The 27,852-nt window shown below is 35.0% G+C and overlaps 1 protein-coding gene across 2 annotated transcripts; it reads left to right on the top strand.

Moving 5' to 3' along the window:
* On the top strand, nt 1–27,522 carry LOC145596506 (transcription initiation factor TFIID subunit 2-like). 2 transcript variants are annotated; one of them, XM_081652684.1, is made up of 25 exons: nt 1–305; nt 4,109–4,451; nt 5,757–5,902; nt 5,994–6,060; nt 8,342–8,541; nt 8,780–8,933; nt 11,437–11,521; nt 11,605–11,696; nt 12,055–12,180; nt 12,298–12,351; nt 14,922–14,990; nt 15,190–15,287; nt 15,394–15,738; nt 15,816–15,903; nt 18,181–18,306; nt 18,392–18,448; nt 20,554–20,633; nt 20,727–20,769; nt 21,633–21,719; nt 23,050–23,139; nt 23,286–23,344; nt 23,437–23,527; nt 23,612–23,777; nt 24,311–24,494; nt 25,541–27,522. In XM_081652684.1, the coding sequence occupies exons 1-25, from the start codon at nt 181–183 to the stop codon at nt 27,276–27,278; spliced, it is 4,713 nt and encodes a 1,570-aa protein (XP_081508810.1). In that variant the 5' UTR covers nt 1–180; the 3' UTR covers nt 27,279–27,522. The 2 variants fall into 2 exon arrangements, with proteins under 2 accessions (XP_081508810.1, XP_081508811.1); XM_081652685.1 differs by lacking the exon at nt 1–305 and having other exon boundaries at nt 4,318–4,451; nt 5,740–5,902.
* Nucleotides 27,523–27,852: the final 330 nt, after the last annotated feature.

The following is a 27,852-nucleotide window of genomic DNA, read 5'->3' as shown; positions in this document are numbered from 1 at the left end:
TCGTCGTGACCTAAGCCTTTTTCTTATTTGGTCTATACATCTTCGACTTCTGACGTCCTTCATCCTGCAATACTCGCAAAACTACCAACATCCCGTGCTCTTCCTCCTATATATTTCAACACACCGTGCACAATTTCGTTCGATCCCGCGCTCAGCTCACTCCATTCAAGAGAGAGAAAAATGGCGAAACCTCGAAAACCCCCCAAAAATGAAGCTCCCAAATCCGATTCTTCCTCCGCTGAAGCCCTCGTTCTTCACCAGAAGCTTTGTCTTTCGATTGACGTCAACAATCATCGAATTCATGGGTTTGTCTTTGATTCTTTTGACTATCCCTAGTTTTTTCGCAATCTTTTGGTTTATATGTTGAAAATTGTTTCAATCCCTAGTTTCTGGAAATTTTATGTGAAGTAGCTTGTTTCTTGATTCGATTGTGTGAACTGTGAAGTGGAGAATTTTGATTTAACATCTTTTGAAGTTTAGAATCATCGGATTTTCTGAATTTTTGTAGAAATTTATTTGCTTTATTACTGGATTCTTGCTGAATAACTTAATTAATTGGTTAACTATATGTGCTATGTAGTGCATAGTTTTGATTCGGAAAGCATACCGATTGTTGCAGTAGTGTGGCTAAGGGTAATTACATGGGAGAGTTTAGGGAAGTGGGAGGATTGACCTCTTTTAGGCTCCGTTTGTTTCGATGAAAAATGGTTTTTCATGGAAAGCAAATTTCAGGGGAAAACATAGGTGTAAAAATTGTTTTCCTTGTTTGTTTTGGGGAAAGGGATGTGGCATTAATTCATTCTTAATGAGAAATGTTTTCCTTTTGTTGGAAAACTAATATTCACATTTGGGAAATGTATTCCACCCTTTACAAACCAAACAATAGATAAGGTAATTCATTTTTCTAGAAATGTTTGGCATCAAAACAAACAAAGCCTTGGAGTAGGAATGTATATCAGCAAACATGTTAGTGGAGTGGAGTGGAGTGGGAGGATGTTGTGCTAAGGAGGTGGTAATATTGTTAGCCTCTATTCTTCTTGCTTTATTACCACTTATTTTAGGAAAATTATGATCACACGAGCAAAGTTCAAAGCAAATAACACCCAAAATACAAAGTACAATAAGTAAAAATAAGTTATATTAAGTTCAATCAATCAATCAAAGGCTTAATCCCATAAGTAGGGTCGGCTACATGAACCAAAAGTGATTATTCCGTGTAGTCATCCACAGGCATCTTCCTTTTCCATCCCTTATGATCAAATACCTCTTTCTCATGCAAATCCAAATGCTTCATGTCCTTCCTAACTTCTTCCAACCAAGTCATTTTTGTCTCCCTCCTTTAACCTCTCCATGGTCCCACTTTGCCAGTGGCGGTGCACCCTCCGGTCTCCGTCTTACATGCGCGAATCAACGAGCAATTTTACCTTAATTTGTCAACAATGCCTGTTACACCCACCTTTTTGCGAATAACCTCAATTTTGCTTCTATTTCTTTGGAGTGTTCCCGCACATTCATCTTAACATACGCATTTATGTAACCTCCATCCTTTTAATGTGGTCTTTCTTATAATCCCAATATTCTGTACCATAGTGTACCCTAGAGCAACACTGGATGCCATTCCTATAAAAAATTTTCCTTTAATTGTAAAGGAATGTTTCACTCACATAACACTCTCGTGGCTGCTCTCCATTTAAGCCACCTAACTCAATCCTACGGCCTACGTCTTAATCCATGTCACTATTTTTATGGATGATCAACCCAAGATAATTAAAACATTTACTCATGGTCAAATCCTTTTCGTCCAAACTTACTACATCGTCACTTGTCCCCCTCTGTGTACCAAAGCGGCATGCCAAAATATACAATCTTACTCCAACTTAGCTTAAACCATTCTAGATTCTAACCTTTGCCTCCATTGCTCCAATTTGACATTAACCCCATCTTTAGCTTCATCCACCAAAATGATATCATTTGCAAACAACATACACCATGGAACCTCATCTTGAATTGCAAAGAGAAAAGAGCTTAATGTGCGTTCTTGATGCAATCCAATTGTAATAGGAAAATCTTTTGTCACTTTCTGTAGGTAAAATAACCGTTGAAATCAATAATAAATAAACAATTAGAACTTTCATGTATTGATGATCTCAAACTCACAGTCGCGTTGCAGAATAGAATTCACTGCCTTAGAAGCAAAATACGCCACCACCAGTACAAGTTTCCTAGTGACGTACGCTCCCCAAAGTTTAACGCAACTCTCCTAGTTATTTGTGCACCCGAACCCGAAGAGTGGATTGCTCCTATTGAGATCTCAAAAGGTAGGTTTGTGTTTTTGTATTTAGGTTTTTCAATAATGAAAATAACGTATTGTAAAACATTGGGGTTAGGAGATTATTTATAGGAGAAGAAAGAAAGAGAAACAAATCAAGTTAAAAGGCCTTCCAAGCATGCCCACGTATAGCCAACAAGCTATAACTCACTTGCACGTGAGCTATCGCTCGGCCATGACGCAAGGTAAAGGGGCAGTGAGGTGTCGCTCGGCTTGTCGCAAGCAACACTGGCAGCGAGCTATAGCTCTCTCGCATGCGAGCTCTAGCTCGGCCCCGTCGCAAGCAACATTGGCAGCGAGCTAGTAATGGAGCTTTCACTCACCCATGTCGCACACAAACTAAAGCTCGATCGCACATGAGCTATGCTTACTGTGGCTATCTAGCCTTGCGAGCTTTAGCTCTTTTGCTAGTTCCTTGCACACGACGTCGCTTGTAGGCTTGAACTCCGATTTGTTGACATATCTTAATACATATCCTTAACCAAGTCCACATACCTTTGTGGAATACATTTCTTCAACATTGCCCACCAAAGAACCTCTCTTGGCACCTTGTCATATGGCTTCTCTAAATTAATAAAAACCATATGGAGATTCTTCTTCTTTACCCTATAAAACTCCATCATTTGTTAAAAAGGAAAATATAGGATGTAAAGAATACATCATTAATAGATTTGTTAGGTTTTGGAATCTTTTATACTTCCTTCGTTTCCTTAATGTGCGACAATGTGAGAAGTGCACAAGATTTTAGGTAGTTGGAAAAAGAAAGATAGAGAAAGGCTACAAACTTGTCCATATGATTGCAAACAATAATTAAAGTAACAAGTATTAACAGGGGTATATTGAATATTTGCAGTGGGTTTTATGGTCTTCTAGCAAAGAGCTTTTTTTTTTTTTGGGGGTTATGGCCAATAATACTATGAATTTGTGACTGTATGGACAATATTTATGTTATGTATTATTATGAGAATACTCCCTTTTGCCTCAAATTACTTTTCCCATTTCACTTATTCACTATCTTGGATGTTTTAATTCAGTTGATCCATTCTTTTTTTTGGGAAAGTTTTTTCTCTCTGCTTTTATTTGAACTTCAGACCCTATATAGGCCCATCCAATTTCCCTCTCTACTTTTTTCAACTATGTAAAAGTATGTGCCATCTTCTCATTGTCATTGGCCTTTCAGTGATTGATCCCTCTAGGCCACCTTATTCATCAAAATCTCCACCTCTTGGTTGCCTAACTGTTATTAGGTGGCCTGTACTGTTTTTTACTGAAGAAAAGTATAGGAGATTAGATAATTGTATCTTAAATAGCAGTTTCCTTTTATCCTATGCACTTCTTAAGGAGTATTTGGGTTAGCTAATGCTCACTATTTTTAAGAGCCGGTAAGAGAATAAACGTGTAGGAGATTTGAGATAATTAGTATCTTAGATAGCAGTTTCCTTTTATCCTATGTGCTTCTTAAGGAGTATTTAAGCTTACCCCCCTGGTAAGAGATTTCCTTTTATCCTATGTGCTTCTTCATGAGTGTTTGGGTTAACACCCCCCCTCCTAGATCTTCCAATATTAGTTGATTATTACTTTTGTAATAAGTCATATTGAAACATAATGGTGATACGACTATACTGATTGTACTATTAACTTACACGTAAGTCTTGTAACCCTGTAAGATGCTCCATATGCGCAATGTCTGTTTTTGAATGGAGAGAGTTCTGTTTTGTCTGCTCAAGAGAGTTTATCATTATTTCATGAAATTTGTATTTGCTTCTTCTAATCATGTAGTTACACTGAGTTGGAGATTGCTGTCCCCGATAGTGGAATTATTGGCTTGCATGCTGAGAATTTGGAGATCGAGAGAGTTTCTGTGGATGGTGAGCCAGCAGAGTTTGACGTTTTCCCTCACTATCAACCTGTAGAAATTGAGAATAGGTGGTGTTCTGTGTCATCTGTCAGTTCTGCCGCGGATGCTGCTGGTGTGACTTACATATCAGCCTTGGAAAGAGAATTAGTTCCGAATTTGCTGATCCTTTGCCGTAAGTCAATTGATACAAGGAACCAACAGGAGGGACAACTGACCCTAGATGGCCTAGAAAATGGGGGCCAATCAAACGGCGAAGTGAAGCAGGTTATATTTTTATGCTGTGATTTAGATGAGTTTTGCTCTGTGAAATTGCCTGTATGCTGTATGTACTGGACGCTCAATATCTTATGTAAGCTGGTTCACTGTTTTTTCATGCAATTTTGAACTAAGATTACACCCCCTTCCCCCACATACACAACAATAAAAGTATAAAAAAAAAAAAGGAAAAAGAGGAAAAAAAATTAAATAGAACCTGAGGTTGCTGCAAAGTGAGATCATGGGATTTGCTGTTATTGTGATTGTTATGATGATCTGTTTTCCTATCTCTCATTTGTCTTGTTTATAATATCGTTATAAAGAGGAACTGGGAACACAACCATATCTCGAATTAAGTGTAACTCCTTTAAAATTTATCGATAATGCTAAGTTATTCCCGATGGATTCCAAAGAAAAGCAGGGAAGTGCTACCTTCTGCCACAAAGAAAATTGAATAGACAACCAAAAACCCAGGCATTCTCTTCCATTAAATTGATCAGAAAACAGTGTTAAGTGGCTGAATTCCTGAAAAAAAGTCCATGATTATCATACCTCTGAACTTTTCATAATGACCCAAAAAACAGTGTTAAATTGTCGACTTCCTGAAATGGCAACTTAAACATCTTCTCTAGAACAACAACAAAAACAACAAAAACTACAACAACAACAACAACAACAACAACAAATCCTTAGTCCCAAAATGATTTGGGGTCAACTAACATGAATCGTCATAAGGAACCATACGATACAAAGAAAGGAACATAACAAGATAATAAGTTGAAAAAGTTTGAAAAAAGGTGAGTGAACTCAGTGAAGTGAGAAAAAGAAAGGGCATCCAAGAAAAATTAAGGGAGTTTTAAAAAAAGAACCAAGAATAAATTTCAAGAAAGTTTTAAAAGAAATAACTAAGACGTTGGAGTAAAAAACCGTGAAGGTTATGAGAAAACTTTAGCAAAGAAAATCAATACAGTTCATAAAAACACTAGTGGGATAAAATTATAAAAGTAAATACTAAGATACATTTTTAAAAATTATAAAGTATATGTAATCATGACACCGCTGTTGACGTGAATTTTCTCCCTCCACACCGTCCTATCCAACACCATATCTTCCTCAATCCCCAAAGCACTCGTGTCATTCATGTCTTCTCTTGAACGATCTGATTATCTGGTCAATAGTTTTGAAGTATATCTCTGTATGGCATATTTCAATTAATGGTTTATAATTTATAGTCAATAGGTTCGTTCTGGCACAAGCTGTCATATAATGAGGTGTGTATTTCTGATCTCTCATGTAGGTTAATGTTGGGTGCAGAATGTAAGGTTGATTAGAATTGACTACTGGGTGGAGAAGGCAGAGGCAGGAATGCACTTTAATGATAGTGTATTACATACCAATAGCCAGATAAGACGTGCACACTGCTGGTTTCCATGTATGGACGACAGTTTACAATGCTGCTGGTAACTGTCTGAATCTGTTTACTTTTGAATTGATCTCACAGTTTACAGGAGCAGATTATACTAATGCTATTTATTTATATTCTTACCCCAGCTATGATTTAGAGTTTACTGTTCCTCATAACTTTGTTGCGGTTAGCAATGGAAAGTTGCTTTATCAGGTGTGACATTGAGAACCTTTTGTTGAATCTTTATATGTTTCACATGTTTTTCTACATTTTGCTGCAAAATTTGACGCCTGTTACTGTTAAGCTCTGTTTCTGTGGCATTTTGGGAGACCTTCCATCATGTTGTGTATGTTATCCTCTATAAAAAGATTCTTTGAGGACCCAATGATGTATAGAATATTTATGAAGCTTGATGGGGTGGAAGGGGGTGCGTCTTACTCTTATGCAGCTTTGTCTGCATATCATTCCTTTTTAATTCTAATTGTCTCTTCAGAGGCTGCTTGTTGGTTCTGCTAAAAGTCTAGAGAGTTATATTTGTGGTCTCTTTAGGTCGGAGGGTTCTCTTGGTTTCAAGATCTTCATGTCTAAGCACATTTCCCTAAAAGGATTAATGGCTTCGGCATTCCATGAGTAGTCTTAACTCTTAAGTAGTACTTAGCGTAATTAGCACACTTTTTTGTGTCATTTTTCTGTAGAGTACAACTTGTCTTCTTAATTTGGTATTGTCCTCAAATTTTTATCAACATATATTTTCCTTTCTAAAAATATTAGCCTTTATTGATTCTTAATTGATACTTATTGTCATAGCTCCTTGTATATGGAATATCTGCTTCATTTTCTCAGTGTAGATAAATTCCAATTGGAAAAAAGTATATTTCTTTGGAAAAATTGCCCACAATAATCCGAACTTTTCCTCACCCACTGAAAATAATCTCAACTTTTGATTATTTTTTTAATATTTTGAACTTTAATTTCAATTTGCTTCTAGCGGTCCCAAGTAACCAGAAACCGTATAGGTAACATAAAAAGTGGAAAGCTAATAAAAAATTAATTTGGTTTAACGTCAAAAATTAAGAAAAAAAATTAAATTAATATTAATACGAAAAAAAAACCAAACAAACCCAAACCCAGCCCCCAACAGTCTGCCGGCCACCCCCTCCACCTCCCCCACCTGCACTCAGCCACCACCCACTCAGGTGTCAAAATCCCCCCTCCCTCCGCCGGGCGTCTTGTCCTCCTCCCCATTCTTGTAAATCACCGAAAACTCAACCATCAATGGTAACTTCAACACCATCATCTCCATTTCTCCACCTAGCCGTACAATCTTCCGACCCACTGCACCCATCGCTACCCCGCATTCCGCTCCCAAGGCCGCCTAAACTCAGCAACTACATCAATCCTTTGATCAGAATCCTATACTCTTGCATGAAATTCGATAATCATAAACCAAATTGAACCCAAAATGAGATAATCTTGTTCATACTCCTTAAATTCAATTCAATTTCTATACACTTTACAAAATCATTTGTTATTTGCAATTTTTATTTGTCTAGTCTTAAACAACTGCACTTGAATGCTGTGTTCAATAATTTCGAAAAAAAAAAAATCAAGAATCATGAACCGAACTCCTCGGCCGCTCTGCTTTCTCGAAACCTGAATCCATCTCCGAAGCCACCTCCCGAATCCGCAAAAACTACTCCGATACTACTTCCGCGTCAACTACCTCACTCTTATTGGCGCCGGAAACATGGACGGGGAAGGGAGGGGTTCCGGAGGTAGCCGGAGTTGCCGCTAACCGGAGGTGGCAGGCTGGGTTTAGTGTTTTTTTTTTTTTCATTATTTAATTATAATTTTATTGTAGTTTAAGTTTAAGTTTAATTTAATTTTTTTAATCTCTTGACCAATCACTTGCTAACAAGTGTCCAATAACTTGTTATAACAAGTTGGTTAACCGGTTAGGACCACTACTAGCAAATTGAAGTTAAAGTTCGAATTATTAAAAAATAATCTGAAGTTGGGATTATTTTCGGCGAATGAGGAAAAGTTTGGATTATTGTGGGCAATTTTTCCTATTTTTTTTTTTTTTATGTTATGAAATTTTATCGTCACATGATATAAGTAAGAAAAGATTTAATGAACTAGATACTTAATTTTTGTAATTGTTTCTTTTATGCTTTCCGGGTTGCTGATCTATTTGTTTTTTCTCTAAAACGTGGCCTGGGGTGCTTTATCAATTAAAATTAAATGAGCAATGAAAACATGAAGCTTCTAAGGGTGTATACATTTTGAATTTCATCATGTGATCTGTTGAGTGAATTACATTTTGGCAAGATTGGTTAACCAACAGAAGTGTTCTGCTCGTCTGTTGTTGATTTACAACCACTTGATTTGTGGCAATCCAGACCGTTTTGGCATATCTTATGCTGTTGATTTTTATGCTTGAGCTCTTGATGCTGGTTTTCAAATTTAATGAATACTAATTACTTGGATGTAGGTTTTAAGCAAGGATGAACCTCCTCGCAAAACGTTTGTATATAAGTTGGATGTCCCAGTCTCTGCACAGTGGATATCTTTGGCAATAGCACCATTTCAGATTCTTCCAGACTATCATAATAGCCTTCTTTCACACATGTGTTTGCCGGGAAATGTATTAAAACTTCAAAACACTGTGGGGTATTTTCATAGTGCTTTCAGGTAAGTCAACAAATGCTTGTACAAATTTGTCATTAAAAAAAATAAAATTGTAATCAGCTTACTGTCCCAGCCCCTACCCTTATTTGCGGAAAAGACATTGCCTAATTTTAAGTCCAACTACTTTGTTGTAATTTCCCCTCTTATTTTTCCAGGTCAATGAGCTTGTTTTGAAATAACACCTTATGTGTTTTCCATTTATTCTCTGTAATGTTAGTTCTTTTCTCCTTTGTTTTGGCAGACATTATGAGATTTACCTCAAATGTCCATTTCCGTTTGGGTCGTATAAGCAAGTGTTTATAGCTCCAGAGATGGTGATATCCTCTGTGACTTCAGGAGCTTCAATGAGTATCTTTAGCTCTCAAATCCTTTTTGATGAGAAGGTTATAGATCAGGTCAGCCGCTCACTCATATGGTTCATTTGCAGAAATTTGTATGTTCTTGGCACTATTGACTTGTCTCATTTTGGTTGTTAGTAGACTTAGTACATCTTTTTGTGCCTTTTTTTTTTTTGAATTAGAATCCAAAAAAAAAAAAAAAAAAAAAGAAAAAAAAGAGAAAAAGAGATAAATTTGACAGCACTAAATTTCTACATAGTAAGGCCTACTAGGGAAAACCGTCATCCACTCACTAGTAAAAAAACCGAAGTATGAGCGAAAAGCCCACCAGCTTGGGAAAGGGTTTAACACTTCAACTTGCTCACCAAATTACAGAAAATTTTTACTGCTCCTGCTACTTTTGTTGTTCTTTTTTGGAAACTTCGAATTATTTACACTTTGAGGCAATCATCTAGATTATTGCAAGTAAATATAAAAAAAGGAAATTTTTTCAAAAACCACCTTTTAAATCTTTGTTTTATCCTTGTTTTTGTGAAAAACCATCTTTAAAAAAATTGTTGTAAAAACCACCGAATTTAAAATTTTTGTTGTAATTCACCACCTACTGCAGGAAAATGAGCTTTGACTTTTAATGATTCAATCGTCATTTGTTTTGTTGTTGGTGGCAAATTACAACAAAAATATTGAATTGGGTGTTTTTTACAAAAATTTTTTTAAAAAGATGTTTTTTCACAAAAACATAGATTTAAAAGGTGGTTTCTTACAAAATTTTGATATAAAAAATAAGGGTAATGCTATATGTAGCCCTAAGGGCTATATATAAGCATTAAATACACTCTTGGAAATTGTATAAAATTAGGAATTCATGACAAAAACACTCGTAAATCAGTGTAATTAGTGTTTATATTTTCATGATTTCCTAACTTTTTACAATTTTCTAGTGTAAATTTAATGCTTATATGTAGCCCTAAAGGCTATGTATAGCATTTTCCAAAAAATAAATAGTCACGTAGGTCTTGTTTGATTTGTGTCAATGAGCTTTTTAAAAATATCATAACTTTTACCATTTTATCTAATATGTAATTAGATATATAAATTGTCAAATATGTGCACTGACAAATGTCCATGTCAAAACATGAATATCAAAAAGAAATGGAGGAAGTAATTCGGTCTTATATTTAAAAACTTGATTAGAATTTTCTGAAAATATGTTCTACTTCCTCTGTTCCGGTAATATTGTAACATGAAGGGAGTGGACAAGATTTTAGGTAGTGGGAAAAAGGAAGAGGGAGGGGTAAAGTTTCAAACTTGTTCATGTGATTGCAAGCATTAAGTAAAGAGAGTATTAGAAAGTATGAGTATATTGTTGTTTTTAGTGTAAGAGAAGAAATTTGTTTTCCTAAAATGGGTATGTTGAAATTTCTTATTTTCCTGTAGAGGTACACGTTGCAATGTCAAAGAAACAGAGAAAGTATATAATATATTAAGCAATTAATAGTTGGATTGGAACTAAACATTTGGCAAATGATTAAATCCCATTAATGATAAATTATGACTTCTATGGATTCGTCGTTGTGATAAAATTTATCTTAAATGTTATGCTCCATGGTCAAGTTTCTGCTCAAATTCTCTTGATTATAGGCTATGTTTTACTGTTTACATATAGTGCATACATGTATTTTTACATTGCATACGTCATATGTGAGCAATGTATTGTTTTTAGAATTTAAGTGTGCAAGCATCTCATGTATTTGTCCTGCTTGTATATGTGTATGCTTGTAATCATAAGCTTGTGCATCTCAACAATTTTTTTCAAAATTATTCATCAGCAATTGTAAAAAGCCATGTACTCTTCAATGTTTAAGAAATTTATGCAGTAAAATCAGTTTTTCTTTTTTTTTTTTTAGTACCAAAGCACTTCTGCATGAGTTAAAGCAGTTTCATTTTTTCAAGTCAAATTTAGTCAGGAAATAATTTCATGCAAGTATAAATTAGGTGAAGTTTATAGGGCCTAGATTACTGGTTTTTTAATAGATCAAAAGTCCATTTAGAAAAAATTATCATAGATATTAATATGCTTTATAATGTAATTTAATGGACTTAAATAAAGTCCTTCAGCTATGTACAGGTTCAATAGTGGATTTTCAGCCATTTATTCCGACTTCCGAGAAACGTCATTCCATAGTTAATGCTATCAAATCACTCCATGATATCCTATATTAAACTTTGAACTCATATGCTGTCTGTTACAGGTGTTTTAGGACTTCATATTTCTTGCATATAACAATTTAGATATGCTAAACAGCATATCTTCAAGTGTATCGTAAAAGAATTACTTCTAGAATTTGATGATGTCATTTCTGGCTGCAAAGGCCACAAAGTGCTATTTATTCGTTGATTTCATGTATGTTTATTCATTTATATTAGTAGTGTCAAGGGGTGGGGCATTTGAGTAAACCATGAGGAGTACTTTTTGTAGCATAGTTTGAAATGTCTGCATCTGGATCCCACCTCCACACTCTAATGTTTCCGTATTGATGGGTTATTTAATATCATGCAGACCATAGACACAAGGATCAAGCTTGCTCATGCCCTTGCAAGACAGTGGTTTGGGGTATATATAACTCCTGAGACACCAAATGATGGTACGTAGCTTAGATATAAAAATCATCAGTCTGCTTAAATGGGTCCTAATTTTTGGCATGAACTTTTATTGTTGTGCTGGCAGAGTGGTTGGTTGAGGGGCTTGCTGGTTTCCTGACTGATACATATATTAAAGAATTTCTGGGAAATAATGAAGCACGCTACAGACGGTATAAGGTTAGTGCTACTGTAGAACTCTTTATTTTGGTTTTCATCTCTGTTTCATACTTCCACCAAAGGTGTATTTATTTTCTAGTCAATTATGGAGTTTATATTTTTTTGTGGATATAACATCTACTCCATTTCTGTATTTGGAGTTCTGCTAGTCTCTCTAAGAGTTATGTGGTGGACCTTGAGACCTTCTAGAAGCTGGGTACAATGATATTTACATCAAAATTGATTGACATACGAAACACTGTGATACCTTCAATGTTTTTTCAGCATTCATCATATTTATCTGTCAGGTATATCTGTGTTAAAGCTATACATATGCCTGCTTATTGATGTGAAGTTTGGCACTTTTCCATAAATACAGGCAAATTGTGCTGTTTGCAAGGCTGATGATAGTGGGGCAACAACTTTGAGTCCCTCTAGCTCTCCGAAAGATCTTTATGGTACCCAGTCAGTTGGTCTTTATGGAAGAATTCGTTCATGGAAATCTGTAAGTGAGCTTAATAGTTTATACGAGTACCTGATTAGATTGGACCTATTAAATTATTTTGCATGTATGCTGTTGTACATTTCTTATGTAAGTTATTTATATATTTTTTGTTAATAGGTGGCTATCCTCCAAATGTTGGAAAAGCAGATGGGTCCAGACTTGTTTAAAGGGGTAAGGCACTGCTCTTATATGTCTATGGGTCTTCTGGTATTCTATATCTGGATTTTATTAAAGATCCCCAGATTTGAACAACCTTTTCCAGCAGTGTAATAGTTTCTCGTCTGGATACTAAATGTTGAAGCAATGCATGTTTGCTCTTTTTTTGACTTGTTACTTGTTATGTTGCCGTTACTATTGCATGTATGCATTTGTGATCTATGAGGTCACATGTCGCAGATGAAGTGGCTGCCACTGCAGCTTGTAGATTGCTCATCTGGAACAATCCTTCTGAAGAGTATTATATTGCCATGTTGTGGTCCGTCTTCTGTAATTTATTAGTTTAGAAACAGGGACTGGTGTAGGTTCTAATAGGACTGTCTCAGAGCACTAAGTTAGCGAATAAATCCAGCCTGAATTGAACCAAAATTTTATCACCCTCTAGCAGAAGCGACTTGAAATTGATAATAACCAATCCAATTAGGCCCAAATCGCAATGATTTATCGGGGAATTTGTCTTCTTATCCTTTTGCTTAGTATGAACTACATACATACTTAAAAAATACATGGAAATGATTTTAGTTCTTTCATATCTGTTCTCTTAATTATTTAAAGAGTAAACTTTAGGTCAATATAGTTTTTACTTTTTATGAAAATTTACTTTTTCTGAACTTTTATGTGTTACCTTTACTTTATATTTCCAACATGCCATTCTTTTTGAATAACTTAAGGCGTGTCAACTGTCAAATAAGACCCAAATCCCAAAGTAAATTAGCCCTAACTGTCTCTAAACTGACTTACATGTCAAATAAGACCCAAATACCAAAGGTTAATTTGACATGTTATTCAGTTAGATGCTTTTCCAGCAAAACAATGAGAGTAAATTCCAAAAATTCATTCCTCTACTTTATTCTTCTTGTGGTATGTTATGATTTGTTTGATTTCTGTTTTTTAGCCCCTAGGCTTTTTTTTATTTGTTGAATCTTTCAAATTAAAAAATAAAAATCTCAATTTGAGCTGCTAATGCTGTTGCTTTCTGCAAGATTGATTGTCAATTGGTGGCCAAGGCGGGTTTGTATTTCATTTTTAAAATCAGAGGTTTTGGTTGAAATGCTCTTTGAAATCCTCTCCAACCAGTGGCGGAGCCAGGATTTCTAATCGGGGGGGGGGGCAAATTTCGGAGGTTTAATGTTTCGACAAAAATCTCAAGGAAAAAGAAAAATCACACAAATTTTTTAATATTTATTTGAAATCGTGTACAACAAGTATTCCTATATGGCAAAAGAGGAGTAAAAATGTTCATCGTATTTTAAGAAAATTATCCGACAAATGAATAAATATTTGTTTGTAAACACCAATTCCAAGTTATGTAATCCAATAATTGATAAATAAAAATCTATTACCTTATCGTAATGTTAAATAATTAGACTTTAAACAATTTGATGATAAATATACATGGAGGGATTTGGATTACATTCGAAAAAAATAAACTTGCGGATTACATTAAAAAAAAAATAAACACAACTTTCTATAATCAATCTTATTATTACAAATGTACTACGTATATATAAATAAAATTTTAAAGTTATTTATACATAATTAATAAATGGTAATCTATTAATTAAAAACATTAAAAAAAAAATTAAAAAAAAAACCGATAGGTGATAGAATTTAATCATACTGTATGAACTATGAAGTAACTTATTAATAATCACAATTGACCAAATAGTATACTAGTACTTGATTGAATAGTTAAATGAAAATAGTTAAGAAATAGGGGAAAAAAAAAAGAGGTTGTTGAACATTAGAGTAATCAGAAAACAATAAAAAGTAGGAGGAAAAAAAAATTAAAAAGGCTGTTGAACATTAGAGTAATCAGAAAACAATAAAAGAAAAAAAAAAAACCTATGCAAGTGTCAGATATAGGATTCAAACCTAGATCCAAGAGTAAACCTTATTTACAACTCAACCATCAAACCATTTTCTTCTTTATGTCATTAACTGCATGGGTAATTTATTTATACCTTGTTACAGAATTGTTTTAAAGCAAAAAAAAAAAAAAAAAAAAAAATAGAAAATGGGGGGACAGGCGGACAGCTGTCCCCCCATGTTCTAATGTGGCTCCGCCACTGTCTCCAACAAACACATGAATTAGAGGATTTACCTTGCATAACCTTTAAAGTGGTTTCAAATCTCTGATTCTTCATCAAAATGCTCTTTAAAAAGGCCTATGCTTTTTAGTAATGGGTTTAATTTTTGTGTAGGATGTATAGTTTTGCAAGAGTGGTCCATAGCTTTGCACTAAATCAATTAGGTTAGTGTGTGTCATGGCTTGGCTTCAATATTTTCTTTAATTTCACTTGATACCATGGATTCTTTTGTCTGTTTGGTTTGAAGAACTGAAGGAGAAAATAATTGGTTGTACTTTGGCTTCACTTGATTCTCTTTTCTAATTTTTTTTAAGAAAAGCATTCCAGTTGATTTTCTTTTGCCTGCATTCATGCATCTTATTAGGTCAGACTTGATTTCCTAAATGATTCATTGCTAACTCCCTGGCTTGGTCTAATTTTGCTTTGCAATTGCAGATTTTGCGAACTATTGTTTCCCGTGCTCAAAATGCTACTCGTTCATTGAGGACGCTTAGTACGAAGGAGGTATTGTGCATTACTGTTCTTAAGCAAAGGCATCACCTATCCGCTAGATACTTAAGTTGTCTAGCTCATATTTTGTGATGAAATATGACTTATCTTTGGATTTTATATTTTTTAGTTGTATTTTGCTTTACTTTGCTTTAACCTATCATGGTCATTGATGTTATTTTCAAATGCAAGATGATTATAATTGCGTTTGCAGTTCCGGCATTTTGCCAATAAGGTTGGTAATCTTGAGCGCCCCTTTCTTAAAGAATTTTTTCATCGTTGGGTGGAAACTTGTGGCTGCCCTATCTTAAGGTATATATGTTTATATGCTTGTTTTAATTCTTTCTGAGCCACAACTATTTTTTATTTATTTATTTATTTATTATTATTATTTTTTATTTTTTTAATTTTTATCTAGGATGGGGTTTTCTTACAATAAACGCAAGAATTTGGTTGAATTGGCTGCTTTGCGTGAGTGCACAGCTACTCCAAGTGCAATTACTCCTTATACAAACAGTAACATGGATTCTGAAAATCGGGAAAGTGATAATGGCTGGCCTGGCATGATGACGATTAAGGTTCACGAACTTGATGGTACACATGACCATCTCTTACCTATGGCTGGTGATGCTTGGCAGCTTTTAGAAATTAAATGTCATTCCAGGCTTGCTGCTAAACGTCTCCAAAAGCCAAAGAAGGGTTCCAAACCTGATGGCTCTGATGACAATGGTGATACCGTTACCACTGTGGACATACGCTCTGGGTACTATATATACTAATTTCAGGTGGCAAGAATACCCAGTCATCATTTTTGTCTGACTATAAATATGCTTCTTGCAGGACAGATTCTCCCTTGTTATGGGTCAGAGCAGATCCGGAGATGGAATATTTAGCTGAAATTCACTTCAACCAGCCTCTACAGTTGTGGGTAAGAATTATAATACCTCTTTAATATGTGAGTTTGTTAGAAATTCTTTGAGTTGGTTGCTTAGGGTTTGTCCATGACATGATGTGAATTACTTATCGAAGTTGGTGCAAAAGTGAAGAGTGATCAGCAGCCCTTGTCTGCATGCATTGTTAATGAGTTTTTTTTTTTCTTTTCTTATATTAAAATCTATTTTCATTTACCAAAAGCTGAAAAAAGTAGTTGTGATATCTTAAGCAAGCCTGAAGAATAATCAATTATCCTCATGGAGTTGCATTGGAATGATCAAGCTACTCCTCAATCCTTCCATTTATGGTATTTGAAAATGTAGGCTGATACTCTATGTACGGCTGATACATATCGGTTCCTAAGTTATGAAACATATCTCTTTTGAGTCATATGGGGATGTTATCTATAAAGGGTTGATAAAGATTGGGCTGATGCCACTAATGTACTGATACTGAAATTCATACTGTGCAAATTGGCTCATATACACAACTATAATCATAATCAAATCCAGAAATTGAATCTCTGGCTTGGATGATGTGATAGACATATACTTGTAGAATTCAAGAAATTCAGAGCCCTCACTTGTTTTGTTTATAAACAGTTCCAATGGATAAAAAGATTCAGGGGCGTTTGGTATGGGGTATTCAGGAAAGGGTAAGGGTAGGGGAATTAACACTCTTGATTTGTTTGTTGCTTGAGTATTTATTCCTTTACCCTTTTTGAATACTCCATACCAAATGTCCCTGAGCCTTGTTTATCCATTGGAACTGTTTATAATGCAAAACGAGTAGGCTGTTACAATCTTTTGTCTAGTGAGGAAAAATTGATGTGACAAGTATTTGCGTTACATTTGGGAAAAAGAAAAACTACCTCTGTTCCTTTTAAGTTTGATATTCTTAAAGTATTCATCGAGAGGAATATTACAAAACCCCACTAGACTATGTTTTTTCCTTACATATTGGAAATAATTTAGAAGATTCTTTAAGGTTGTGATTAGTGTTAAGATTTCTAATGTTAAAATACATTTAGTAGCGGAGGGAGTACTTAATAAGTATTTGCATGAAATATTAATTAAAAAAAAAAAAACACACACACACACACACCTTGGAAGTTTTAAAATAAATATAGCTAAACTTAATAGAACTTCTCTAAGGACTAGAGGTAAGATACAATGCCTAAAATGCTCTCTTGATAGTACCATAATGGGTTAAGAGGTCTTATTATTTTTGTAAAGCTTTTAAAGAGATATTTTAAAAACTTTTAATATCTTTTATTCTGATGTACTAAACAACGATATTATTTTGGATTGGTGGATAGTCTCTTATTTTCATTTCAAAAGCCTTGTGTTCAATACTTTGTAACAATCACTTGTATTTGTGATGAATGAAGAAATAGTGAAAACTGAGACAAAGGACAAGTTGTTCTTGTAACTCATAATAGCAAAAAGCAAATTAAATATTATCCAAATTCTGTTGGATATTCCCCTATTTTGTAATTTTTAAAATCCCCCGCTGCCTTAGCTGCAAATAAGCTATCCTTCTCCAAAACAATTACAGTTTCCTTGACAATTCGCACATTCCGCTCTAATCGCAAACACTACAAAATTGTCATAAAATCACTTTGCCACAACATCTTCTCTCCTTTGCCTTTCCAAAGTCCATGTGCAGAGTTGCAGTAGATCTGTGGGATGACCTGGGGTTCCCTGTGGCCCATACATAGCAATAAGACACCTCTAAATATTGCTAGCCATCTCACGATAACTGATGAAGGAAAACGTGGGGGCTCGTCTCAATATTAGCATGACACAAGTACACAACACATACACTGATACACATATGGAAAAATTGCCATTTGAGCTCTTCATTGCAGCATATCATTTGTGTTGATTCTCCCTAACGCGAATTTCCACGCAAATGCTGTCACGTTAAGAAGACCTTTGGCCTTCCTGATAAATTAATGGACCGGGAAAGGGTGGGGGGAGCTCCTTTCGGTGAAGAAAGGCAGGCCAAAAAAGAATTAACAGATAAGGTGCCTAATGTATCCCCCAACCCCAACCCAATCATTTCCAAGAATCCTATTCCTCAGAAAATGGAGGTGTTAATTATGTAATGCAGGACAATATATTTTTATCTTATTGAGGGGTTGTCTTGAAAATGAAGCTTTTGCATGAGAGGTGACTAGGAGAGTGCCACATATGCTTTTTAAAAATATATTGGTATAGATGCCTTCAAGCCTGAAATCTGTTTGACATATTATTTAATATTCTTGTAGATTAATCAATTAGAGAAGGACAGAGATGTTGTTGCTCAAGCTCAAGCAATCGGAACATTGGAGGAGCTATCAAATATCCCCTTCCCTGTTGTCAACGCTCTGAATAATTTTATTGCTGATTCAAAGGTCAGCAAGGATCTTGTTGCTCTTATATTTTTGCTTCAATAATTGTTTTTATGAAAGTCATCTTTAGCTTTTTTTTGTCTGGAAGGTCTTCTGGAGAGTCCGAATTGAAGCGGCGTTTGCACTGGCAAAAGTTGCATCAGAGGTATAATTATTTCACCAAAATAAAGAGATGTCCTTGGTGGTGATCAGATGGAAGCCTAATGTCTTTTCATTTTCTTGTCCATATTATTTCAGTTCTGAAGTAGATTTTGGCCTGTGCATTGCATGTATTTTCCAACTTAGCTTTATGTGAAACCAATATTATTATTGCTCATAAGCTTATGTGTTATTATGGGTCATTTGTGTGAAATTTGTTTAATCTGTTGTTTCCTTGTTATTTTTTTTTTACTTTAATGTTTACTTTCTCCTTAGATGGCGTGGCCTGTTTGATGGGTTGTAGGTTATGCAAGAACCATATGGGGAAGACACTCCCCAAATTAGGGATTTATCCGATTAACAATAAGGTTGGAGTTTTGACCAAAAAAAAAAAAAAAAAAGAAAAAGAAGCAAATGTGGGACTTTGATTAGAATATGGAGCAAAGGCTGAATTATTAAGAAGGCTGAATTATTAATGTCAGTTTTCTCCTTTCATAATATCAACTTTATAGAATTTAATATACTGCCCCCGTTACAAATTATTTGCAATGATCTAACATAAAGTGTGAATAGAAAATGTCTATTCATTGCAAATAATTTGAAAGGGAGGTTGTAAAATGTATTTTACGGTTAGAGATGTTCCTTGGAGACTGCCCATGTTCACTACATATTATAGGACGTAAGGATTATCTTCATTATGGAGTAGGCCTTTGGTAATGGTGGTGGCAAGAGGCTGTGGTAGAGAATATTTTTGTGTGTGTGTGTGTGTGTGTGTGTGTGTTTTTTTTTTTGTTTGTTTGTGTGTGTGTGTGTGTCTGTAATCTTGTATTTACGGTATGATTTATGAATCTTTCCCAAAACTTCATATAATCCCAAAAGTATGTGGAGGAATATTTTTGTAATTGGTATCTGTGTCAGCAATGTATGTTGTGCTTAGTACTTTGTTTTTGTTTACAGTATTAGTTTTGATAAAGGAGTTCTGTCACAAATGAGCTACTAGAAAAGAGTACCAGCACAGATGACAAATTCTCATATTAGCGATAAATAAATTACATATTAGTCCATTACTAGGTTAAGTCCCGTGCCATGCACGGTAATAATTAAACTTTACAACAAAAATTGTAAAGAATAGTGTTAATTCAACAATAATTTAACCAAAAACAATATTTGTAACAAAATAATAGTCTCTAATTAAAGATATTGATGATCAAAGTTGTGTCTCGACAATTGTACAAATCCAATTATAACTTATAAAAAAACGGAGGAGTATAATGTACTAAAATGATTTTGTTCAGTTGTTCAAATAAACGTTATGTATAATTTTCAAAGTAGGCTATCAAAATTTTTTTTCTACTTTTAATTAAAATAAATTTTAAGTTGGACGGAAAAAAATTGATAGTATTATAATAATCTTGGATATTGATATATTTCAATACTTAATTTTAATTTATGTTAGTATATTTGTAACTAAAAGATTCTTATGATATAAAATATATGTTAAAAAAATAATAATAAAAAAATTAATTGAGTATGATTGGATTAATGTGTTGCCAAAATGGAAATAAGTATTATGAGTAGATTACAAAATGGAAGTCATTCAAATTTGGCAAAAAAAAAAAAGGGGGGGGGGGGGAAATTTTTAATGACATCGTGACAAGTGTCACTTTAGGTCCGCTTTTAGTATAGGTTAATTGATTAGTCATTCATTTTGTTATACCTATGAACCTTATGATATTCTTCAGTCCATGTCATTTATACTTAAAGAAAAGGGAAGAAAAAAAGGTGCTGTTATCCTTTTCACTACTGTTCAGGCTGAATATTGAATTCTGATATGGAATGGCTCTTAATGACAATGTTCTCAAAACGGGAAAATCATGTTGTTGGTTTGCCTTCCCTTGTCTAAGTACTTAGGACTGAAAATACTCTAAGATGCCGATCTTGATTAAGTGGTCTTTTCCTGCTAATGGCTGTGAAAACCAGCTCACAGTGACTCCATCTGTTTTTCTACTTGCACCATAATTCTGATGTAGGCTAATTATTTTATATCAAAATTATATTATTATTTATTTACATGCACAATCAATCTTCAGTTTGTTTGCCTTTTGGTTTCAGGAGACTGGTTGGGCTGGTATGCTTAATCTTGTTAAATTCTACAAAGCTAAAAGATTTGATCCTTCAATTGGATTGCCCAAGTAAGCTTTCTGCATTAGCAGATAATTATTGCAGTTTCAACGTATTTTGTCACTAATTTTCTTCTAACTCAAGTTAAATATCTTTTGTGCCAGGCCTAATGACTTCCATGATTTTTCTGAGTACTTTGTTCTTGAGGTAATGCTATGAGGTAGGATTTGTATCAAAATCCAATGTTTGTTTGGCTTCCAACATTTTTTTAATAATTGATGATCTGAGATGAGGTTTCCCTTGCTCATTCTCTTTGTCTTTCTGTAGTCAAGAACTTTCCATGTCTCTCTATCGATTTGTTGTCAAGATTCAGGAATTGTCGTACTAAATGTAGTAATGTGGATGTGTGTGTAGTAATGACCAGAAGAGCTAATATGCCACCACTTTAGCAATGACCAGATAAGCTAAAGTGGTGGCATATTAGCTCGTCTGGTCATTGCTAAAGTATTATTACAATAATCTCATGCAAAAATGTTATGGCGCATGTGCATTATATTTTATTATTATGAAATGTGAAACTGCTAGCAAAAACTTCTACATTGAGGTAAATGTGTCAAAAAAATTTGGTTTGTGCCAAACAACTGAGTAGATTGCTGAGCTCATCTGCCACAAGTCCATAACGCAATAACAGTATATGGCATTGTGTGCATTATAGGTAATTGAAAGTCTACGGGTATGCTATGCAGAAAATTAGTTATGAAGGTATATGTGAGTTTGCTGATGTACTGGGATATTGTCAATTAATGTACTGTGATACTAATTCTGAATCCTTATTTTGAAATTGACATTGGTAGATTTCCAAATCCACCAAGATATTTGTGATATGCTTTTGAAACTATGTGGGTTTGTTTATCACTTTATTTTATAATTTATCTATTTAACTACCTTAGGGTAACCTCACTTACCAGTTATTGCTGCTGATTGTAGCATCAAATAAGTTAGTTAGCCTTTGACCTGTTATGAGTTGTTGCCATCATAAGTATGGGCCTTGGTTTCTTGTGTTTTTCTAGGCCATTCCACATGCTGTAGCTACAGTGAGAACTGCTGATAAAAAAAGCCCGAGAGAAGCTGTGGAGTTTGTCTTGCAAGTTCTTAAGGTAAATTTCTTTGTTGGTGCATCCTGTATGATGTTTTTCACAGTACACTTTAAATGGGTTTCCTCCTCTTGCTGTAAGGAAAGACCAACACTTCATTCATATTTCTGTTAACGTTTTATGCCTTCACACTCCATTCAAGATTGTTGCTCGTATCAAGTTTCTACCAATAATAATTGATAAAATACTGATTGCCTATTGGTCAATACCCAATAATAATGCAATAGTCAGAAACATCACAATGAATGATCGTCACTTGATTTTTTTCTCTTTTGCAAAATGACAAAATGTAGCAGCTAATATGAGGAGGGAGTATTTGTTAAGGGATGTTTTGTGTGCTTAAAAGTCTTCATCTACTAAGTACCTTCTGTTCTTTAGTATTGGCAAAGCTTTTTGTGGACCTTTTATAACTTGTTCTAATATTATGGTAGGAATGTTAGTATTGGTGTTCAGTTTGGAGTGTTATTACTTGTGAATTTCTTACATTATTTTTTTTACATATATTTTTTATCATTATTTTTTCTTTTTATAAATAGGTAAAGTATTATTGCTCGTGTGGTCCTTGTGATATTAACTATTGTTATGACCATACTTCATCTTCTATTCCCCCCTACTTACTATAGCCATTAAAAGTTTAACCATGGAAATGAGAGTGGGTTCCATAAGTGGGCCCTATGGTGGGGTATAGGAAAAGATTTTATTTGCATAAAAGGAATAAAGTAAAAATAGGAAGATAAAAAAGAACGTCCATAAACGGAAAGTAGAAAGATATCAAGAACAGAGGGAGTAAAGTTTGAGATCAAATATTGCTGGGATTGTGATCTTGTTAGTTTTTTTTAAATCATAGAAGTAATTATCTTACTCTTTCAAGAATGTCTTGGACTACCTTGGGCTAATTCTCATGACAATTGATAATATGGATGATTGGAATGGTTTCTTTTTTGAAGAAAAAGCATGGATGGGAGGTGGGTTGAGGGTTTAATTTGGACTTCTGTTCTTAAAAAATTGTGTGGGTATTGACTCTATTGAGTTAGGGTAGCGCATATGATATAGAATTAATTATTTTAGCTAAAACAGAATATTCATTGAATTACTAATAGTAATTAAGGACTTAAGGTAGTGTCAGAAACATAAATATGTGTTTTTCCCTTAAATTCAAGTAGCCATCTCTGTTATTCTAGAATCGATGCCCTGAGAAAAATTTCCATGTCCTGGGCTTTATATTACTCTTATATGCGCTTTCAGGGAAACAATTTCTCTGTCAATCCTGTGAACTGCTATGTGGTGAAGTATGAGTTATCTTCTGACTTGATTTTTTCGGATTCTTTTGCAGTATAATGATAATAGCGGTAATCCTTACTCTGATGTATTTTGGTTGGCTGCTCTTGTTGAAGCAATTGGAGAACTTGAATTTGGACAACAGGTTTTGCTCCCTTTCTGCTGATCGCGTAATATATTTTGTCTGCATGATGCTTCTCATAACTTTGGGCTTACGACTTTGGATTGTCTCTCATTGCGCATTTCTCAGTTTCAAGGTCTTAATATCTGTTTGTTTTGTTCAATTTGTAGAACATAGCTTTTCTATCATCATTGCTCAAGCGAATTGACCGGCTGCTGCAATATGATAGGTAACTTATTTTCTGCTACTTATTCAATGTGTTGCTGTTGTTTATAAATTACCTGGACTTAATCTTCTACCTCTGTACTTGACATGTATCAGGCTGATGCCAAGTTATAATGGAATCCTGACTATTAGCTGCATTAGAGCTATAACGCAAATGGCATTGAAGCTTTCAGAATTCATTCCTCTTGTGAGTTGCTTGACATCTGTGTTGTTATCTTTGTTTGTCTTCCTGCATTTCTTAGCTCTATCTGATGTTTCTTACTTGTTGCAGGATAGTATTCTAGAACTCATCAAACCATTTCAAGACTGCAAGGCAATATGGCAAGTAAGAATTGAGGCTAGGAGAGCCCTTCTTGATATTGAGTTCTACTCTAAAGGCATAGATGCAGCATTGTTGTTGTTCATCAAATTTCTGGAGGAAGAATCATCCTTAAGAGGTCATCTTTTTCTTATTTGTTGTACAGGCGATTGATGCTTACCTGATTTAATTAAAAGCAACGATTTTTTTTACCTTTCTTTGACACTTCAATTATTGGAGGTCTCTTTTACTTTTCCAAGATGGATGAGTTGTTTGATTCAATTTTGTCGTACTAGATGTAAACCTCATTAATGGAGGTTTTAATTTAAAACAAATCTGTGTTGGGATATAGAGGCTAGAGCTTTAAGAATGAATATCACTTTTGTGTTAGTTGCATGATGCTAATGATGAGCTGAACATGTCATTGAGGAAACTCCCATAGTTTTAGCTTTTCTAACTTATTGATGATGGATGACCAGTATGATAATTACATTTTTTGGTGAGAGTATTTTTGGTTGATCCTTTTGTTAAGCTGCCCTGTGACTGAGTTTTGCATGTTTTTGTGGGTTGTGCTTCATTGAACTTAACAATATGCTACTTTTTTTCTTTTTTCTTTTTTTTTTTTTTTTTTTTTTTCCTGCTTCATATGTGTTTTATGTTTCACATTATCAGGGCAGGCAAAGTTGGGCGTACATGTCATCCGGCTGAGCCAAATTAGCGCTGGATCTGGATCTAGTGATGATGTCAGGAGCCAAACTCTTGTGGCCTTGCTTCGTTTGCTTGAAAGCCGTGTAGCATTCCGCAATGTCTTTCTTAGGCATCACCTGTTCTGCATTTTACAAGTTTTATCCGGCAGGTGAGTTGGTTGGCAAATATTCCTTATAATTAAACATTCAAAATCATATATAATGCTCTTGGGAAGAAAATAATACTTGTTTATTCATGGAGAATACTTTTGTGACCCATTTGTAAGGCAGTATTAAATGGAGGTAATGATAATGAGTTTAGATGTAATTTTGTAAGGAATATCCATTGCCAAAGTCTGCTGTACTGTGACTCCATCTTCGAACTTCTGCTTTTCTTTTTGAATTATCAATTACTATCAGTGATAATAATAATAATAATAAAAAAATAATAATAATAATTAAATAAATAAAAAGGAATGATATAAATTGACACTTGTGGGTTAACAATCTTGACTATGTTCATTGACTTGATGAGACTTGCCTTGCAAAATTACATATTAGTATTAACACATTGCCTTTACCATCTTTTATTACCGATTTCCAAATTGGCTGTAGAGATTTTATTGATGATTGGAAATGCAGGCAGTTTTGTGTTTAAATTTAGTAGATTTTTTCTTCCTCGTCCCCAAACGTTGAAACCCTAATCCTCTGTCTTTCCTCCCCTCTTATCTATCTATTCTTCCTCACCCAAAACCCCTAGAAACTTTGATCCCCTGTCTATTCGACATATCTGTCATTCATAAGGAAAATTACTGGTTCTTTGGTTTGTTCCTGCTTAATTGTTTGCACACGTAAGCTAACAGGAATTAACACTATTGGACTTGATACTCTCTTTCCATTCAGGTACTCTACATCAGCAGTTACTGATACAATTTAAGTGTCCGCACTTGCTTTTCTCTGCATGACATGATTGTATTCAATGCTTGTTTAGCTAAGAAAATCCCCCACCTTCCTGGTTCTGCACCATTGCGTTTTTAATGCTGATATTGATGCTGTTTGACTAGTAACGAGAGTTCATGGAGCTTCTTTTGTAGGATTTTTGTAAAAGACTTGGTTTGCAATTGACTGCCTTTTATTTGCGGGCTGGAAGGGCATTGGCCGGTCATTCACTAAACATTTTTTTTTATTAGTTTGTAACACTTCCCTTCACTTTCAGGCGCCCAACTCTATATGTTATTCCCAGAGATCACATGCGTCAAACTGGCTATGCAGAGATTTGCAGTGAACAGAGGAATACTTTCCTAGCTTTTATCAATCAAATGAAGCCAGCAGAGCATCCTATTGAAATTCAGAGCCCTTTTCAGGATGGAAATATTGCTGAAGAAATGTGCAAAGATGTGGATGCCATTTCCAATAGTCAGGAGCAGAAAATGCCGGATGCAATGGATGTAGATACTATATCCAATACTCAGGTGCATGTAGTACCTGCTTCAGATGCATTTGAAGATGCTCAGGAAGCTGTTCAATATGCAGTTGCTGATTCCAATGTTCAGGTGCACATAATTCCAGCTCAGGAAGCTGTTCAGGGTGCAGTTACTGATTCCAATGTTCAGGTGCACATAATTCCGGCTCAGGAAGCTGTTAAAGATGCAGTTACTGGTTCCAATGTTCAGGTGCACTTAATTCCAGCTCAGGGAGCTGTTCAAGATGCAGTTACTGATTCCAATGTTCAGGTGCACATAATTCCATCTCAGGAAGCTGTTCAAGATGCAGTTACTGATTCCAATGTTCAGGTGCACTTAATTCCAGCTCAGGAAGCTGTTCAAGGTGCAGTTACTGATTCCAATGTTCAGGTGCACATAATTCCAGCTCAAGAAGCTCCGAAGTATGCAGAGACTCACTCCAACAATCAGATGCATATAGTACCAACTCAAGAAGTTTCCAGAGAGGCAGATGCTGTATCCATTAGTCAGGATCGAAAGACAGCAGTTTTTAAAATCAGGGTCAAACAAACAGCAAATTCTAACAAAAGTGAAAAAGTTGACAATTTGATTCATGCCAGATCTCAGGCTGGTCATAATGAGATTCATCCGGTAGCTAGCAGCTCTGTTTCTGTTGATGCACCCCAACAAAATTTAACAGAAGCTGTTAGCAGAAGCAATCAAATCACAGAAGAAGTGAATTCATGCCAGGGTCGTGGGTCCCATGTGACAGCCAGTATTGGCAGTGCCAAGCTAGCTACAGAAGGTGACGAGGTTGGGAAAGAGCTTTTGTGCACTGCTGATTCCAGCACCATTCCAGCACTACAACAGCTTGATGATTGCTTATCACCCAATTTTACCAAAGATAATCTTCCACAGGCTGAGGTACACAAACAAGAAGTACAACAGTCCCTGTCAGTTGCAGCTGAAGAGGATGTTTCACAGAGCACTGTAAATCCAGAATCGCATGGAAAAAAGAAATCGAAGAAGAAAGACAAGGAAAAGAAAAGAAAGCGGGGGGATGATCATAAGAGCCAACGAGATGATCCTGAATATTTGGAAAAGAAACGTCTAAAGAAAGAGAAGAAGAAAAAGGAAAAGGAGATGGCAAAATTGCTGAATGATGAAAGAAATGTTGCATATGGTGATGGGCACAATAGACTAGAAAATGAGAAAAGATTGTTTAGTAATGACACAAAGGCTGTGTCGACTGAGTCTCTGGCTAAGAATGAAGCACCTGCAATGAACATGGAAAGTATTGATCATAGACCTTTCAGTCAGGAGATACCCTTGGAGCCAACATTGTCCAGAAGTAGAGATGAGTTTGAACACCAGAAGGACTCTGTTAGATTCAAACCAAACGAACCAAACGGACCAAAATTAGTCCTTAAGACAAGCGACAGTAAATCTGTAGCGCCTGGAGGAGGTGGTTCAGGCCACAAACTACGAATCAAGATAAAGACTCGAAAATAAATCTCCCCGTCCAAAATTGTAATAATTACGAAACCTTGAATGTATGCTTACTTATCTTCAACAGGCATTGCAAATGGTTTGTTCACAAGGGGACTGCCATATAGTGCATTTTTCTTTCTACTGGTTTGTTCCCGTTCTAAATCAATGTTAGCAAAGTTCACTTATAATGTTAGTGACTTTTTTTGTTCATAAATACGAAGTATATTTTTTACATCTTTATCTAGATGATAGTTTTTGTTCAAAAGTTTCAAACTTGTCTCTCTATGTATACTCCGGAACATCTAGATGGTAAAGTCAAAGAATTTTAAATGAGCGATAAATATTTTATTGTGCAAAATTGAGAGATAAATGAATAAATAAATAAATAACAACTGTGGACGCCTTATTATATAGGTGTAAATGAGTTTATCATACAAAGTACACTTCCTTTATCCTAAGTCACTCCATATATGATCTCTAACCATTACAGACTTCGGGCCTGTTCTCTTCATATTATTTTTAGTTCAGTTCAGTTCAACTCTAATAAGTTCAGTTCAGTTCAGTTTAGCTCAGTTTAGTCAATCAGAATATGCCC

This window comes from Chenopodium album, chromosome 20, assembly GCF_948465745.1.
Source record: "Chenopodium album chromosome 20, dcCheAlbu1.1, whole genome shotgun sequence".
Taxonomy (NCBI): Eukaryota; Viridiplantae; Streptophyta; class Magnoliopsida; order Caryophyllales; family Amaranthaceae; genus Chenopodium; species Chenopodium album.
Note: the sequence above shows the minus strand (reverse complement) of the source record. Positions and strands in the feature narration are given on the sequence as shown.

Coding starts and splice junctions, on each gene's coding strand:
- LOC145596506 (XM_081652684.1), top strand. CDS start 181: ATGGCGAAACCTCGAAAACCCCCCAAAAATGAAGCTCCCAAATCCGAT. Junction 306..4,108: donor AACAATCATCGAATTCATGG/GTTTGTCTTTGA, acceptor CTAATCATGTAG/TTACACTGAGTTGGAGATTG. Junction 11,522..11,604: donor TCCTGAGACACCAAATGATG/GTACGTAGCTTA, acceptor TTGTGCTGGCAG/AGTGGTTGGTTGAGGGGCTT.